Here is an 18,617-nt window from a genome sequence, read left to right as displayed (position 1 = left end):
CCATCCTGACTTAATTCTTAGAATTGAAATTACTTTCTTTCACATACAAAAGCATTGAATTCTCTTCCTGTATTGTTATGATGAAGGCGATTTCTGGTTGCTGACTGGCAGGAACGAGGAGGGGAGCACATTACAGCTTGTGTTACAGAGTGCATGCTCAGTCCCTATGTATCTGCTGCACTTGGCTGGCAGCAATGGCACCTGTTTGAGCAAGATTTCTTTGGCCTAAAAGTATGTTGTATATTTTCTTTGGACCAAGGACATCATCTTAAGTGTGTCACTTGAAGACCTCACAGCCTGCTGAGCTCTTAAATCTTTCCATCAATCTCACGCTTATTTTCTATGGTATGTACCACAATAGTGTTTTATGTACTTGCCAGATAAGTAGACTGGCATAATATGGTGGTCAGTTTGATGGCTTTCTTCCACTGGCTTTCTTTCCACAGGAAAGGATGTTATATTAAGAGTTGTGCTTCCTACAGGAGGTTATCTACTCATGCCACAATAATTTAGTCTCAGAACTTTCTTTCTGGGAACGTGAAGACCGTCAACAAATTTCCAAATGTCTCTTTTCTACATACTATAGGTGGAAATACCTTTCACATCTGGCAATGGATGCTCACATGGAAAGATTTTAAAGTGGTGGAACTAATACCCAGAGCAATTGCTTGGGTTTTCAGTTTTGTTTAAAGTGTGCTTAAAAACCTTCCCATAATTGCATGGAAGTAAATACTGCCTTAGTGGCTTTTTTGACTCGTCTTATGAAAACCACTTGCCAAGTTTGAAGTTTCCGTGAGCCTATGTTATTTGCTTCTCTAGACCTGTACTCTCACCTCTTGTAATATACTTTCCAAGTAGGACAGGCATGAGATGTCACTCTTGAAAATATTAGTTCATGCAAAGATACAAAGGAAAATGGGGAGATGGAGAGAGGTCTATAATGGAGGTGATGGAGTTCATTGCCTCAATTCTCTTGGCTGGCATGAGTGAGATACAACATGGAGAGAGCATTCCTTGTCCACGTGGCAAGGGAGATTGGTTGGGCATCGTGGGGGAAAGGGTGGGTGAATGATCCTGCTGGGGCACATGTGGGAGAAAAAACAATAACAAAAACCAGAGCACATGCTGTGAAACCTGGGCTTGGGAGAATGGCACTGCCTGGCTCTGTGTGCATGTGTGATGCTTTTGCCTCCTGTGAGTTTGTTGGCAGGTGTGGAGAGAAAGGATCCCAGCCTGGCAAGTCAGCCGCAAGTGTGGCTGATGATTAATTGCCCTTTTTAAATTGCAATTATGTCAGTCATAGAACCTGTGAATATTAATTCCCGATTTGCTGCTTGAAAAACTGAACGATGATGAGATGGGTCTATTTTACTGATGTCTCAGAAGTGGGCTAAGTGCCGCAGCCAGTAGTTCCTACTGAAGGGAAAGGCTGCTGTGACTCTGCATTGTTTTGTGTCTGTCTTACTTCTTTTTCAGTGTTTCCTTTCCTTTCTGCAGAATCCTCCTGGTGCTTACAGTGAATTTTCCACACTGACAGTAGTAGGTGGCAGGCTGACACCTGGAGTGAGTTAATCACTGCAAGCAGTATTAGTTGCCTGGATTTGGTGGATGGCTTTCCACCATTCACTGCTGCTTCCCAAGTCCCTTAGAGACTTAAGAATGAAATAGGGATTGCTTTTTTGCTGTTCCAGCTCTTTCCCTTCATCTCAAATGTATGTAACCTTTCAGCCCATTATACTTAGATCTTTTGAGATAATTTTCTGATTGTACCATCTTGGAAGGATATTAACAGGCAAGCATCAGTACACTGTGACTGTTTTCCTTTCAGTAATCTGCACAAATACATAGATGATGAAAATCTTGGTTTATTCTGTGGTTTTGGTCTCATCAGTCATGATCCTGTCTAGTATTTTCTGCATGAATTGGGATAAATTATTGCATCTTGCTTGTCCTTCGGTTTTCTTGGTATAGTAGTTATCTCAAAAAGTGTTGTCATGATGTGTTGTTATTCACCGAGATCTTTGAAGGTGAACAGTATGGCACATTTTTAGAAAACAAAAATAAAACCCCTCGGAACCCTCTGGTTGTTTAGTTCTTGATGCTTTTTGGATTTTTAAAACTCTGTTTCTTGTAAGCTTTTCGAAGCTTTCAGTTACAAGCGACTTTAAGTACCTGTGTATTTCATTGTTTGCTCGTGGGGTTGGTATATACTGGGTTATCAAACTGACTTATGATTTGTAAGGAACAGAATTAGACGGTGGAAGCAGCACAAAAATTGTCTCCACTGTTTTTGTTCTTTTAGTTTTACGTTTTGTGTGAGTGATAAAAGTTGACTGTTTCTTGAAAAAATTTCAGAATGGGGGCACTAAAGAGCTGAAAGTGTTGGGCATATGAATGCAAACCAATTACTTGGTATTTGTGGAAAACAGACTCTACCTGGTGAACGGTCTGAAATGAAAGTGCCTTTTTTTAGGCTGGAGTGATACTCCTCCATTTTGACATTGGTGTTTTGTGTGGAGGAGAAGAGGGTAGGAGAATTGCAGGAGAACTATATCCCATCCCATGAACAAATGCATTCATATTTAGGGATATCAGTTTATTAATTTAATCATTATGCTTAATGCTTAACTTCATAAGCCCCTATTATTATATTCTGTTTAGAAATCCATCATAATAGTTATTGTCCCACTGAATTAAAGGCAGTATTTGATAACGCCTGCAAAAGCAAGGAGTGGAACTTGAAGGCTACGAGAGGCCACTTCTAGTTCTGTGTCAGACTGCTAGGGAAAGGCTAGAAGAAAATTAGCTGCAGCAGAGAATAGAAAAAATATGTTTTCAATTTTCAGTTAGTGTTGTCCTTTCCTGGAAGAAAGGCATGTAGCAGACAGTTAAGTATATTTTGGTAAGGAGTTCTTACTGGCCTGAAAAGGCATCGAGGGCAGCCTGAAGACTGCAGGTTCAGTGCTTCATTCTGACTTTTCTGTTTTCCCCATTTTTCAGCTTTTATAATTGAATGGTAAATTGCTTGTTTTCATTGGACTCTCTCATTTTGGAAGGCTCCAAGCAGTCTTGTATTGCTACTGTTGCTTTTTGAGGTGAAAACGAAACATTTCATTTTACAAAATAAGGTTGTTGAATAGACAGCCCTTTAACAACTAAGTTAGCTTTTTGTTACTAGTTCTTGTGGGTGTTGGTTTTATCTTCCTCCTCCTTCTTCCTGTTTCCCTGTGCACTTTGTCTTAACTCTGGTGTAGGAACTGCTTTGTCCAGTGCTCAGTTAATGGCATCTAGGCCTGGCTGTCAGATGAAGAAGTGGTCACTTTTATTACACCTCTGGAGAGGTGTCAGAACCGCCAGCACCCCTGGCTTCTCAAAGTCCTGTTTTATTGGTACAGAGTCTGCACTTGGAAACCTGTCTGCAAAATGCAGAGTTTTTGGTAGTGTCAGGCTGATACAGAAGTTTCTATTGTATAGTAGAACTAGAGCGATCAAAAGCTTAAGCCTCTGTTTCTGTCGGAGTATCTGTTTTGCCCAAAATGGCTTTGAAAGCATTGTTTTGTCATCAGGAATTCAGCTTCAGTTTAGTATCATTTGCCCTTAAGATAATATTGCCTAACTAAATGGGTACTCTAAACATGGTGGGTTTTTCAAATAATTGCAATAGCTTTTAAATAGATTTTTTTTTTTTTTTTGTACTTAACTCATTTTAGTAGGATTTGTTTTCCTAGGACTTCTCACCAGCACACATTACAAGTTCTCCCTATAAGGTGCTGCCGAGATGCTCCCTGTTTTAGGTGGCTGCCCAACAGATAAGTACGTAGCCTGCTGCACAGTGGTGTAAGGTGCATACGCTCATTCTGTTGACACAGGGTGCAAATATCAACTCTTATTCAAGAAGTGAGAAGGAAAGTCATGCTTAAAGACCATGCAGGCTCAGAGGTGATCTCTGCCTTTAACATCGTGTCTAATTATCCAGCAAGGGGAAATGGTGTGATACTTCAGTGATTTATCTTGTAAAGCAGTTTAAGCATATCTGGCCAGGAACTGGAAGTTCACATTCAAAAAGTTGTTGTTTGGAACAGAAGATGCTGATCATCACCATCATGTCAGTAATTTTGATTGTTAGGGACTGAGAATGGAAACTAAGACTTGAAATGGCTCTTTGCCTTCTTGTAAGAAGTAAAGAATTGACTGTAACTTGTTAACGTGACTTGAGGGAATGATGAGTGTTGTGGAAAGCTTGGGAGGAGAAGGGAGTCTGCTTTTGTGTGGTAATATGCTTTTGTGTGTGTGTGTATTTTTCCCCCAACATCATATTAATGGACCTTGTCCTTTTTGCTTGGCAATTCCAGTGCTTGTGACTTCAAGGTAAGCTCTGCTTCCTCTGGGGCTGTGGTCTGAAAAGGATCCTGCTCTTATTGCTCAAGCACTGTGACCAGCATGAAGAGGATGGTGGGGGCAGAGGAAGACGACTTCAGCTGCTGCCTGTCTCGTTTCTGTCAATGTAAAGAGCTTTACAGAGACGAGTAATATTTTGCAATTGAGTTTCTCTTTTAAAGACACTCTGATGCTAATGTTGATTTAATAAGGTTCTCTCATTCTCTCTCCTTGCTTAATTTGAAACGTCTAATTTTGTGCTTCACAGTTCCGAACACAGAATTAGTGAGGGAAGAAGAGCCGGAGGCAGGAGGAGCAGAGTGCCACACCAGAAGTTGCCAGGGGAGATTGATTCAATAGAGTGAAAAGGTGCAAAAGGTTATATGACCGCAGTTCAGAACAACGTGATGGTGGTACTAATGAGAAGGAAAGCTTGATCCTTTAAAACATTTTAAGGTCTCTCTGGGTGTATAACCAACACTAAATGGAAAACGGAGCACTGGAGTGTTGGTTTCTTTGAGTGGATTTTTCTTTTCATTTCATATGTATGTAATATATATTATATGACAGGCAGAAAGAAGAATATTGTGAGATAAATAAGCTTTTAAAGGCTCTTATTTTAAAGGTTGTTTTGATAAGTGTGGCATTTATTTTCAAAAATGCTGAGAGGTTATGAGATATTGTGAATTTGATCTTGCTAATTTATTTTTTCTGCGCCTGAATGTTTGTTGGGGTTTTTTTTTCCTGCTTTAATTTTATGCTTGTGGAAAAAACTATTGACATCCCTGGGCTTTTAATTCCTTTATTGTGTTGGGGATAAACGTAAAATCCCCAAAACCACAGTGCCAAAAGATTATCTAAAATATTGTACAAATAATAGTAGTAACGCAAGCTTTTTCCTTTGCCTCCTGCTTAGTTACTGTACCTGTCCTCTGCCTCTTAGGAAACCACTCCTATGCAACAGAGTTGAATCCTAATTTGCCTCTTGATTGAGTTGAATGACAGTTCACACAACTGAGCGGACTGTGTAAAGGAGTACAAGTTATGTTCATCTTAGTTTTATGATAAGCTGCCAACGCGTTTCATTGTAAACCTCATTAAATCACAGTTAAATCCACAGGAGGAAAAAAAAAAAAGGCCATCTCAGTGAATACTTAATAGATGAGGTTTATGGTTTTCAGTGCTGGCCAGGGGCGTAATCTGCTCCTTGCTTTTGGAGCTCAGTGAAAGCCGTGGTGAAGTCCCACCATAGAGTCACCAGAAAACTGTCCCGAGCACTGGATGCTGCCTTTGGATGATGATCTCCGCCTGCGTTTCTTCCATCCCATGGCCTTGGTCAGATAGAATTACCCCTTTCCTGCCTCAAAATCTTGCATAAGACACTCGCCCTCCCTTCCTCTTTCTTCTCACATTGTTTCTGGTAATATGAGCTGAACTTCTGCCAATTGCTTCTGCTGAATTTGATAGCTAATACTGGATTGTACAGAGTTATCTCAAATATTTTAGGGAGTGCACTTAACCAAGCAGGCCTGCATAAGGAATGAAGTTTTAGGGCCAACTGTTAATATAGATTCTAAAAAAAGCCTGAACCTGTCATTGAGGGTTTCTTTTTCCCTGACTTCCAGTGTCTATAGTGACCAGTCTCTAGGAATATTTATCAAATCACTTGCCTGTCTGGTTATTTCTAGTCTATTGCACTGGTCAACTTATTTGATCAATAAATCAATCAACAGGTTCTTAAAATTACTTCCATTGACTTTGGAGGTGTAGCATACAAAAGGAGCTCACAGAAAGTGAATGATTGTATGTGCCCCAACTATAATTAGAGAGCAAACAGTGTGGAGATATGTTTGTAAATAGTAGCTACTATAATAAATACAGCAATCTGTCTTTAGGGTTCTGTGATACTCTGAGCTGGGTTGACTCTTTCAATTTGCAAACTCATGAAGCATGAATCTTAGCTCTGTCAGGTCATCTGACTGCTATATTTAGAGCATACGCTATTTTAAAGCTAAATTTTAAGCTCCTTGCTTTTGATCAAAAGATCCAGGAGTAAATACTTCTCTGGTTCCTTAGCATGTGCCATCATTTCTGAGCTGCAGGAGCTCCACTGGTAGTGAAATGCTCTTTTTCTAAGAAAAATTCCTCAAACTGCTTAACTCTTCCTGCTGCACCCAGTCTATACCCTCTTCTTCTCAACAGCAGCAACACCTGATTTATGATCCTCGCTGAGAGACTACCAGGTACTGCTCCTTTGTAGAAAGAGAGAACGTACTCTCGCCACCCCTGATATTTTCCAAGCCATCTGCCTTGAGCAAGAGTGTGTTGCATCGCCCATTAAATGGCCATTGAATCAGCATTGAATTCTTGTAGTTCTTACAAATGGTAAGCACTTGCACAATGTGGAAAACTGCTGTTTGCAAATTGTCCTATCAAATGGAAATCAAAATTTTGCTGGCAGTGACATAGATTTGCATGTTGCTCTTGATACAATCATGCCCCGGAGATTGCAATGTAAAAATAAAGAATACGGTTTTACAATAGCCTGAAATCCTTGTTGTTGCTGAATCTACACTCTTCTTTTTGCAGATGATTTCATTATGATATACTTGGACTTCATTAAAAGATGCAGCCTTGCAGCATTTTCTCTGATCACAGCCTTGTGAGGAGCTGAGAGTGCATGTATTCGAGAACCCGTATATTCTCTTCCTAAAACATACAGTGGGTTGCAAGTGCTTTGGAAGCAAGAATCAGAGTCTCTAGTGGACATTTTGTCTATAGCTCAAAACCACAACTTAATTGGCAGCCTTTTCATAACACAGACTGTGGCCTAGGATGTAGGGAATGCTGCAGGCAAAGACCAAGGTATGTTTTCAGAACTGGTTGTAGGGAAATTTAATGCTGACTCTCTTTGGTGATCATAGAAATAAGGGAGATTGTGGTGAAGTTCCTCACTTCTATGTTTTTTCTTTCCTGGGCAGCTTCCAATATCTTTCTACATACTTTGACTCCATTTTTACTCCACAGGTAATACCTTACTACAAGCATGATTGTGTATGTGTACTAGCCCAGACTATTTATTTTCACTCGAGTCCCATATGCTTTTTGTGGTCCTTTCTGTAAGGCTTTGGAATCCACTTGGTTTATACTAAATGTCAATTACTGTATGTTTTTCCCATGTCCATCTTGGCAAACTGGTAGGTTGGATTCTGCCTCCAGGAAGATACTGACCCTGTAACGCTGTGTAAAGAGTGCTTCATGTATGTCTGGGAGGAAAGAGCAGGAAGAGGAAAATTTACGAGACTGTTAAATTGGGTAAAGACGTAAACTGTGATGTTTGAAAGTGCACCTGACTCTCCACCTGCAGAAGGATTCATAGAGACTGAGAGGGGTTGCATGACCATGACTGAAGGCTTTCAAGAATTTTCTTACTCAACAATGTAATTAAGACAATCTGCCCATATTAAAAAGCAACCTTAAAGTCAACTGTATTTCTCTTAAACTGTATAGTATTTGAGATAACCTTTTTTTAAATAAAAAGAAATTAGATTTCTAATCTTGTGACAGGAACTTTGTATCCACTGCACTATACTAAACCTGTATCCGTTGGCTGGTGCCTATAAAGATCTGTTTTGTTCAGAGGCAGGTAAAAATTGCATATGGTGTCTGGGAGCAAGTGTGGGAAGGGAATTCCTTCTGAACTCACATGGTTCATCATTTTTACTGCTTGGAGGCACATGGGTTGATTATGCATGTCATCTTGATTTTTTTTTTTTTTTTTTTTTTTTTTTTTTTTTTGCAAAACAGTGGTTGTGTTTGAAGTACTATGTTTGACTCGGAAGCTAATATATTTGGTATTTAAGAATCTGGCAAGAGAAAGCTATGTCCCCATATGCATGCACAGAAATGAGATTGGGATGTAGGCATGCGTAACTGTTATTTTCCCCCGTCTGTCCTATCCCTAGAAAGCCATATGCCGCCCTTAGGCTAGCATAATGGGAGTCTGTATTAATGATTATGAGCTAGAAATAATCCAAGAATAGTTGAGCGGCCTTTGATTCGAGCTTTATGAGAAAATACCTCGTTGACTCAGTATGGTCTGAAACATGTTCTGGGATAGAAAGTCATAATTAATACAGAATTTCATGATGCCCTCTCTTGAGAGCCTTTTTTTTTTTTTTTTTTGCTAAATTGGTCAGGGACTTGGAGATTCTTATGTCTAACAGGCAGAGTAGGTATTTAAGCAAGGAGGTAAAAATTTAGAGGGAGTTGTTGACTCACCTGCTCTCAGAAATAAGCATCTTGAGCATAATTCTCGAGAGAGCCTACGCTCTGCAGGATTTCTACAGGCATCGAATGCCTTGTGTGTTGGCAGTCTACAAAATGAAAACTCCGTATGCATGTTTAGAAGCGGGGATGGGAGAAGGAGAACGTGGAAACAGGCTGAAGTATTAAAGCAGGCAATGAAAGCAGATAGTTTACTTTTGATTTTATAAAACAGGCTTCTCTTTATTTTGTTTTAAATGAAAACTATCAACTCTCAGCATTGCAAACCTATTTGCAGCAGTGCAGTTGTCCCCGAATCATGAAAGGGCAGAGGGCTTTTCTGCTGCTTCCCTTCTTCATGTTTATAGAATTTTGTATGCTCTGTATACATTAGAGTTGAGCAATTTCATCACAGCCTTTCCTCAAAATTGATTGCTGTTCAGGGTCTCTTCCTGCTTCCTCTCCCTTGTCAGTTGGTTACATCTCTGACTCTCATTACATTTAATATTGATACTGCTTCAATTTTCCACTAAACTGGAAGTGTTTAAGGGTCTGGAGTGGATACTGAACATCTAGATATAGCCTTTAAATGCTTTAATTCTTATCATCGTGGAAAAGTTTAGAGCTGGATTATTGCCTTAAGAAGAAATGACTCTCTGATCATTCAGTGATGAAGTCTGGTCATCAAGATGTTAGAATATGTGCTGCAGAGCTCTTCAGATACTGACATGAGTGCAAAAGTTGTTGCCAGCAGCTGTCTTGGGTTTTGGGCACCTGCTGCCTCTCATTTCTCGCATCTCCCACTCTATCTTCCACTCCCAAACTTGGCAGTGCCCCTAAAAATACTCTGTATTGAGTTCTGAAGCAGGAGAGATCTCTACCAGGCTGGTAGTCTGGATTCCTGAGTCATTGGTTGTGCTGTAGTGAAATTCGTTATATGACAGAGTTATTGACTATGGCAAGGTGTTGGACATCTAGGGTGAAGCTGGTTCCGGTCAGGTTGCAAAAGCCCTTCCTAAGGCTGCTGCTTTATCAAGCAGATCCCTTCCTCCCCGTCCCGTCCCGCCGTGTCTCCCCCCTCCCCCCCCCCAGCTATTGCAGAACTGTGTTGATTGTGTTGATTGCTTACTGCCATTTTTACGTTTGCCTAGATCATGACAGACATGAATGTCATGCCCATTATGGCAGTCATGTATGAGTGATGTGGTGTATGGGTTTAGGAACAGATGCTGGAAATAATCTGTATGTGTGATATACTAATTTGGTGCTGTATTCATGATTTCACTGGAAGTTGGATTATTGATACATATGTGAGAAAGCAACCCCTGCCTGAAGAATCAGTGCTGAAATGTGAAGTTCTTGGAAGCATAGATGCCTTACTTATGTAATTCCCATATCTAACCAGAGTCTTCTCCAAGTGGACTGTATCATTTTCCCCATATAAATACCTAGGACAGGGTTGCTGGTTTGGCCTGAGATACTGTTTCAATAACCTGTTGCCTCCAGTACAGTCAAGAATCACAGAATCATAGAATAGTTTGGGTTGGAAGGGACCTTTAAAGGTCATCTAGTCTAACCCCTCTGCAATGGGCAGGGATATCTTCAACTAGATCAGGTTGCTCAGAGCCCCATCCAACTTGACTATGAATGTTTCCAGGGATGGGGCATCTACAACATCTCTGGGCAACCTGTTCTAGTGTTTCATGACCCACATTTAAAAAAACAAACAAACAAAAAACCCCAAACCAAACCAACCAAAAAAAAAAAAACCAAAACAACTTCTTCCTTATATCTATTCTAAATCTACTCTCTTTTAGTTTAAAACCATTACCCCTTGTCCTATTGCAACAAGCCCTGCTAAAAAGTTTGTCCCTATCTTTCTTGTAGGCCCCCTTTAAGTACTGAAAGGCCGCAAGAAGGTCTCCCTGGAGCCTTCTCTTTTCTCCAGGCTGAAAAACCCTGTCTCTCAGCCTGTTCTCATAGGAGAGGTGTTTCATCCCTCTAATCATTTTTGTGGCCCTCCTCTGGACCCACTCCAACAGGTCCATGTCTTTCCTGTGCTGAGAGCTCCAGAGTTGGATGCAGTACTCCAGGTGGGGTCACACGGGAGTGGAGTAGAGGAGCAGAATCAGCTCCCCCCACATGCAGGCCATGCTTTTTTTGATGCAGCCCAGGATATGGTTGGGCTGTGAGCGCACATTGTTGCCTCATGTTGAGCTTTTCATCCACCAGTACCATCAAATCCTTCTCGGCAGCGCTGCTCTTAATCCCTTCATCCCCCAGCCTGTATTGATACCAGGCATTGCCCCAACCCAGGTACAGGACCCTGCACTTGGCCTTGTTGAACCTCATGAGGTTCACATAGGCTCACGTCTTGAGCCTGTCCAGATCTGGTTGGCATCCCGTCCCTCAGGTATGTCAACTGCACCACTCAGCTTGGTGTTGTCCACAAACTTGCTGAGGGTACACTCGATCCCACTGTCAAGAAGAAATACCTTGGTTTGGTTTTGACCCTGAACGATTAAGTCCAGTATTTATTCAGCTTCCTGTGATTGCTCTCCAGTGGGCTACCTGGAAGATAAATTAACCCTTGTTTTAGCAGAAGAGTACTGCAGTATTGACCAAGGGTGCTAAAAGATGGCAGGGGTCATAAAGCTCCCAAGCTGGGAGCTGGAAGTGAAATTCACTCAGTTAGGAAGCAAGGAATCCAGATGTTGTTAATTTCTTAAACAGTTTACTTAAGCTTTGAAAATATTAGTGGACGTGCTGTCTTTTATTATCAATCAGTGTTGGTAAATGCAGCTCTACTAAGAAATCTTGGCACAGGCTTACGAGGTAACAAAACTTAAACCAGTAGCCCTCTTGAGTTTTCATTTTCGTATTACTTTGTTATTATATTTTATTTAGTCTGTGCTTCGCTCCAAATGTAGTTATTTTTTCCCCAATGCAGCAATATGTCCTACTGCATCTACACTTGTTTTAATTTTCCTGTTTCCATTCAGTGAGGTGTATCTGTCTATTCTTGGAGTAATAATTTTCCCCTCTCCTGAAAAGTGACAAAACTAAAGCCTTTGGCAGTACCTGCAGAGGAGATGCCCTGTGCTTCGTGACAGTGTTATCTTTCTTAAAATTGTAATTCCGCTATTGTGCATTATATCTAATAGGGGTATAAGAGGGCCCACCTCTCAATGATAGGGCTGGTTCCTTCTCCTTGCTCTCTTCTCAGCAACTGTCCAGTGCCACTGAGTTAGTACCTCATGTTCATTTTGTCATGCAAGTGTTTGTCCATGAGGAATGTGACAGTTAATGGCTTAGGCACCCCAGGGATGACAGATGTAAATTCAGTAAAGAGCTACTGGTGTGCATGACCTACCTGCTGAAATAATAACACACATCGTAAAGAGCCCTGTGTTCCTCCTGTCCATCTGCTGAGGATGGACTGCCTTGCAATGGCTAAAATGAAAAAAAAAAAAAAAACAAAACTAAGCACATCTGTCCTGATTGTGTAAAAAAAAAAAAAAAAAAAAAAAAATTCTGCAGGAAGAAAAATGTTATTCAAATCAGGCTTTTGTCAAGATCAGCCAGAGATTACCAGTGAGCACCTGTTGTGTATTGGTTTGTTCGGCCAAGGACTTGATGCTGCTGCTGTATAAAACCTGTCTGCAGAAAGGGGGGAATTGGCTTTCCCCAGTTGAACTGTGGATGTTCGGTTCCAGCCTTCTCAGCTGTTGCAAAGGATGAGGATGGACGACACACATAGCTGATGGCACATCATCCCTCAGATACCTGAAGTAGCCGCTCTGTGCCATTAAAATGATGGCAGATCCCATAAACATATTGCACTCCACCGTCTGCTCCCTCTGGCACTGAACTATGACCAAGAGGAAAGTTCCTCCTCGCCTGTCAACTCCCCTTAAATAAATAATCATAATAAAAAAGGCCAGCCTTTCTGAAGTTCTTGCTTAGCGACCGTGCTGCTGATTGAGCGTAGCCCTGAGAGGCAGGGAAGGCTCGCAGCCCTTGACAACAAATGAGAACTGTGTCTGCCTCACAAATGCCTTGGCTTCAGAAGGAGGTGGTTATGGGCATGAAATGTTTATCAGCTTCTGCTTGCTTTGCTGCTGCTGCGTTACTGTGTAAATAAAAAGTAGTATTAAGTAAATAAGAAGTGATACTGCAGCCTGCTGGTCCTCGTACTTAAATAGGCTTGCTGATAAAAGAAGGGGCAGGTGAAGGCAGCTTGGATTTGGCAGAGGTTTGGACGTTGCACTGAAGGTGTGTTCAATTGCCTACGAAGGGGGATCTGGTTAGAAATCTGATCAGTCAACTGGCTTTTATTACGAAGCACTCTTTGAAAGTGTCCGGTAAAGAAGATGACTTGCTATGTGGGTCAGCTTGCATGTTCAAAAATACCCTTGCAAAAGGATACTTGTTCTTCGCAGGTAATTTGCAAGCGGCACCTCCTTTTGAATATGCTTGGCACTGCCGTGTTCATTGGTGCACGATTTGGATATCGGCATCTCTAACACTGTGCAGCACCTTGCATGACTCCCTGAAACTGGCTGCCTCGCAGCTGTCCTCCTTTAGTTTCCACCCTAAAGGGCAATCCTGCAGCAGTCTTTGGGGGCTTTGCTTTGTTTCTGTTTTTGGGGTGTGTGTGTGCTTTTGTTTTGCTTTAATAGCATAGTTCCCAATAGGGGACAGCACTGCACTGTTTAAGATGCTTGTCATTTTTAAGGAACTTTTCTAAACTTGTCATCCTAAAAGCTATATTGTGCAGCAGCAGGCGGCCTCCATAAATCACTGATTTCTCTTTTTCTTCTCTTTCCCTTCCTTTCTCTCGTGCTCTCTCTTTATTCCAAGCCTGCGGATTTGGATGCCTGGGTAAGCTCTCTTTTTTTTGTCTGGATCTTGCTTATTCCAAGTGTCATGTTGTTACTGCACGCATACAGATTGTTATTGCTGAGCACAGATGCAGGATTTTATTTTCTGTCATTACATTTTAAAAGGTGTTCAGCTAGAAAATTGCATATTATTTCCTCCATAAAGATTTTCACTGGTTCCTTTTGTGTAGCTTACAGCTGCTGAAACCAAACTTGATCTGGTGATGTGTGTTGTTGGCTAAGACAGTAGCAGAAACAGGAGGAAATGAAGGTTACACCAGTAATGCTTTTTAAGGCCATGAGTCTGCATCTGGGTTCTAAAACAAAACAAAACCCAGTCACCTGCCTTCAACAGAATGAGAGAAAGGACAAAAAGCGAGTGATTTCGCAGGCCTCGCGTGTCTGCGATAGTGACTGGAGGCGCCTCCACAGTAGTGGTGAAGTTTCTGCTGATGCAAGTGGAGGTTGAGTCAGAGCTTCCCCATGGTTACTCGGCCGGTACAAGCCTCCCCGTAAAATTCTGCTGTTCAGTCTCAGGCACGATGTGCACAAGCTGCCTCGTGCTGTTTGAGTGTTGCCCTTTCGGCTCTGCCATTCCCTTTAGGCTTGGTGAGGAACATGCCGGTTAGCTAATTTTGGAGCTAGTTCTGTTCTTCAGTGCATTGCTGTCAATTTCTTCTAGTCTTGGAGCCTTTAATAGCATTTGTTTTTCTCCCCTGCCACCTGGACTGCTACCAGGACGGGAAGAGACATGGGAAAGCATGAGGTATAAGAATTTGCAGTTGTGAAGTGTGGCAAGCTGAGGTACTCAGCCAAAACATCTCTGCTGTGCTGCTGCAGAGATGTTACCGGATACCTTTGGGGGAAGCTGATAACTCCTCTCAGCAAAGACAGGATGATGTAGAAACAAGGCATTTGATGGAGACTTAAGGACCTTTCCTTTATCCTCGTAGCTTCTTTCCCTGGATTGCCTCCGACTGATTCTCTAGGCGTCATCTCACTAGTTCGTCTGTGACTGGTGAATGTGTTTTGCCAAGAAGATAAATATTTTTACAATAATCTTGCCAAGTGCTGTGACTTGCCTTTGAGGAAGTTCTGTATAGATTGAGGTATGGACCTTTCCTTGTAGCTCGACTTGCCCTTTGCAAAGAGGGGTGGGGTTTTTTTCCTTCCAGTACAAGTCTTCTCCATGCCTTCTCCCCAAATCCCAGAATCCCAACAGAATTGCAGAGAGACAGCCTGATGGTAGCCGTCAGCTGTGGGCTACGCTATTGCTGCGCTCTGTTCCTGGGTGCCACATTCCCTGCTGTAATCTGACCCTGCCAAGAACAAGAAGCCCCTTTTTTCAAGCAGATTTCCTTCCTGGTTTTCATGTTTAACAAGGTGATGAGAAGGCACTGTGATTAAAAATAATAAAAATCTGGTGATGTTTCATGGGGGGCAAAGTCAAAGCTAATCTGTGAAAGGAAGTAGCTAGATGAAGCCCAGCTCTAGAAGATCAGTTGCACAGTCTGATGTGTTGCGTGTTGGTGTCGGTTCAGGACGAGGCTAAGAGCGTCTGGCTTTGTTCATAGAGAATGAACCAATAATATTTCATTACCTCAATTAAGAGGCTTGTAAAATATTTCTTTTGGCCTGCCTGTCAGCTAGCAGGGCAGTGCTTGAATTCTTTAGTTGAGCCGGTATGTAGTGCATAGCTTTTAGAAATGTGCTTTCACAGTTTGTTTCTAAATGGGTTACTTGATAAAGGGAGAGGAGGAGGCAGGGAATCGCACGTGACTCTACCCAAGCTCTTTGTCACTCTTCAAAGCAGCACTGAGATAACCTGGAAAACTTTGGGCTGTGGAAAAAGTGTGAAGAAAGTGTCAAGAAAGAACTTGAAAGAGCCCCCAACCAGTCCATGGGTCCATGCCCATGGAAGCTGTGGTAGTATGCTAGTAGTATTCCGCCACTGTGCTTTTGTAGGAATGCAATGCTTGTAACTTCTGACACCATCACAGGGAATTCTTGAGCATTTCCTGAGTATATCTTATACCTAGTTTTTGTACAGAGGACAAATGCCTATTGCATACATTCTCTCCTGCAAGTACATGCTGTCCCATGCTACTTTTCTAAGTTTTAGGTGCATTCATATGTTCTACAACTAACTATGCTCTTCCTCCCCTTCTTCTGTTTTCTGTCTTCAAACTTCTCGGACATCACACTCTCTGCTGTGTTCTACACTACAGTTTTTTAGATGTCATCTCTGGGCTTTGGTCATCTCTTGCATGATATGTTCAAGCTCAGATGTAGCTTCTGCAGCGTGGATGTGAAATGGAACTTTCTGATACGTGATTTTCAAACCAGTGTGTTATCATGCTTGTCTTCCCTTCTCCTTCCTTCTTTAGTTCTAACCGCCTTTATGTGAAAAGTGTATCTGAATCTTTGTTTGGCACCTGCAATCTCAATCCCCTGTGAAATTGTGATCATCTCCATAGCAGGCAGTTCTGTCTGGGACATCACAGGCTTCTGACTTCAGGTAGGGAATAAGTGGCAGGACTAGAGAAACTCTTAATAAATATCCCGTATTCATACAAAATGTCCCTTGTTGCCTAACCCAGTTTGGAACAGTGAATATTTCAAATGACACATGCTCTGACTGTACCATTCATACTTCAAACATCATCATAAAGTGTACTAAAGTTTCTAGTAATAACAGCGGGGGATAGAGGGAAACAGAAAGCAACTTTCAAGCAGATCTGTCACAAATAGAATGTTTCTCAGTATACTTCAATGCACTGAAACATCAGCAGCTCTTGAAAACAAGCAAGGCATCAAAAATGTTTGAGTTGTGAGAAAAAGTTTTATCTGCAACCTCTGGTTCATCATACAACTTATGGGTGATAAGTGGGACATAATGGGAGATAATGTGGGAAAAATTACTTAGGGGGTAGAATGGGGAGTATACTGAGGTCATAGACTGCAGTTGGGAGATCTGGTTTTGATTCTTTGACGTCAGTTTAGTTTTGCAAGACCCTGGGGAAGTCACTAACAATGTCTATCTGCTGCGGGGTGCATTGCTATGGAGGCATTATTCACTGTGGGCACCCCGGCTCAAGTCTGGTCTGCTTGGGAGTCCATGGGTCATCATCGTGCAGATCAGCACACCACTTGAGAGATTAGGTATTTGGTTTGTGTTCCCTTCCGGAGATGTCATATCCATGTCTTGCCAGAAACAGAATAAAGCCTCTTGCTCACCAGTATTGTTACATGTGTTGGTTTTGTGCTCCCAGAATAATCTGCTACCTCAGGAGAGTAGCACTGCCACATAATTAATTTACTTAAATTAAGCAGAAACTTTCTTGCATTTTTAAGAGTTGATCTCTTGACTCTTTTTATTATTATTTTTTTCCTTGAAAAACACTTCACATCAAAATCACTTTCCATCTGAATTGCATAGAGGGGTCAGTACTATGTTACTCTTGTTTCTTTTCCTTATTTATTTTCTCCTTAAGGAAATACAAATCACTTGTTTAGTAATCTAATTTTATGGGTGTTATGCAGAAAATCAGCAGGAGAATCAGGTTCCTTTGGTCGTCCACCAGACCACCCTGCCTTCTTACATCTGTTTCATTTCAGTTGAAATTGCGTAGTCCTTTTCTGCTTAGCAGATGGATATTGGTTCAGAAGGATAGCTTTGGTTCTCTTATCACAGAAATAGTAATAATTTTGGCACTTACAAAGTGCCCAGCAGTACCCCTATTGTTGCTGTGCAGCATCTCTTTGGTCAGGCTACGTGTATGGGGCAGCTGATTCTCATCCCCCTTCCCTTCCTGTTTCAGCTGGTTTTTGGACTGGAAGACATACAGCAGCTCTGGTTAAACCGAAGCCAGAGATTTTGCCTTCACTCAAGTGCCATTGAGAGCAAGTGAATTTAGATGTGAGTCTATAGTGCTTGTGCCTTACTCTGGCCCTGTTGGCTGGATGACAAACATGGGAACCAAAATATTTCTTTTTCCTTTAAAAACAAACAAACAGACACCACCCCACCCCCACAACCACCCTGTGTCGTGTACTCCTGCTTCTTTTCTTGCTTGCTTATCAACTGTCCATCACTGCCTAGCTTAAAATCTCATCTAAGCCCGATTATACCACTGTATTTCCATCAGCAGGGGAGTAGAAAGAAGGAAATACATAGAACTGGATTTCAGATGTAATTTTTCTCATTAACAATGGCTACTGGCCGTAAAATGACAGGTCTGAGCCCACAAGGATGTCCGTCCCAGATGCTTAATCATATTGGACTAGCATTTTCTGTGATTGTACCATCATCATTAAAAGTCAAGAGCAACGTTGCCGGGTTGCTATAGGTTAGCAGGGTTTGTGTTCACGTTAAATGGACTAATAATTCTAGTTTTGAAAGGTCTTCTTGCCTGGTGATAATTTATGTGGCCCCAGAGATTTTGGCGTGGGATGGGGGAAGGAAAACTAGTGCCATTCTTCTTGCTGTTGGTACTTGTTATTTTTAAGCTTAAAAAGTTTGGTTCTGGTCCATCAATGCCATGTTTCCTTAATGCTAGTTCAATTTAGGAGTGGGAATGCAATAAAGTGCTGCTGGTTGTAAAGAGTTAAAAGGCAAAAGGCGTTGCTATAACCACACAATTGATCGTTGTTTAGTTGATGATCAGGTTTTGTTTAAGCCTGTGCTTGTATACTAAGTTCGCTGTTTTGGAAGTGTCACACTTATGCTTTGGAAGATGGAAGAGAAATTCTCTGACACCCATCTCCCCTCCAAATCTGCAGCACCCAGCTAGAGGAACTTTGGGGGGTGCTGGTGGTGTACGCACAGAGAGTGTGTGGAGAGAGTGCTTTAATTGTCAGGGTAGTCCTCGTGGTCAGTGAGAATGCGTTGCTATAAAAATGTTAAAACAAAGACCTGTATTTTGGATCTTCTTCATGATTGTAGGGATCTCTTAGATCTGTAGAACTTTCCTGATGTTCCAAGGGGCAAATGTTTATAAAGTGGAGGTTTTGAAGTTTATTTTTAAGGTAAGGTGAAGAACATGGAAGCGGAGTAATAAATATCATGGTTTGTGGAAAACAAAGACTTGG

The 18,617-nt window shown here is 41.6% G+C and overlaps 1 protein-coding gene across 3 annotated transcripts in view; it reads left to right on the top strand.

Moving 5' to 3' along the window:
* CHCHD6 (coiled-coil-helix-coiled-coil-helix domain containing 6) overlaps nucleotides 1–18,617 on the top strand; it is a 117,117-nt gene that overhangs the window by 22,952 nt on the left and 75,548 nt on the right. For 2 of the 3 annotated variants that reach the window (XM_082487823.1, XM_082487821.1), the window contains exon 5: nucleotides 13,507–13,527. The exons of the other annotated variant lie outside the window; for it this stretch is intronic. In XM_082487823.1, coding sequence (XP_082343949.1) covers nucleotides 13,507–13,527 — 21 coding nt within the window. The remainder of the gene's footprint in view (nucleotides 1–13,506; nucleotides 13,528–18,617) is intronic. 3 annotated transcript variants of the gene reach the window in all.

Source organism: Vanellus vanellus (assembly GCF_965231255.1).
Source record: "Vanellus vanellus genome assembly, chromosome: 9".
In the NCBI taxonomy this organism is placed as follows: Eukaryota; Metazoa; Chordata; class Aves; order Charadriiformes; family Charadriidae; genus Vanellus; species Vanellus vanellus.
The sequence above is the reverse complement of the archived record's forward strand: the minus strand, read 5'-3'. Positions and strand labels throughout refer to the sequence as shown.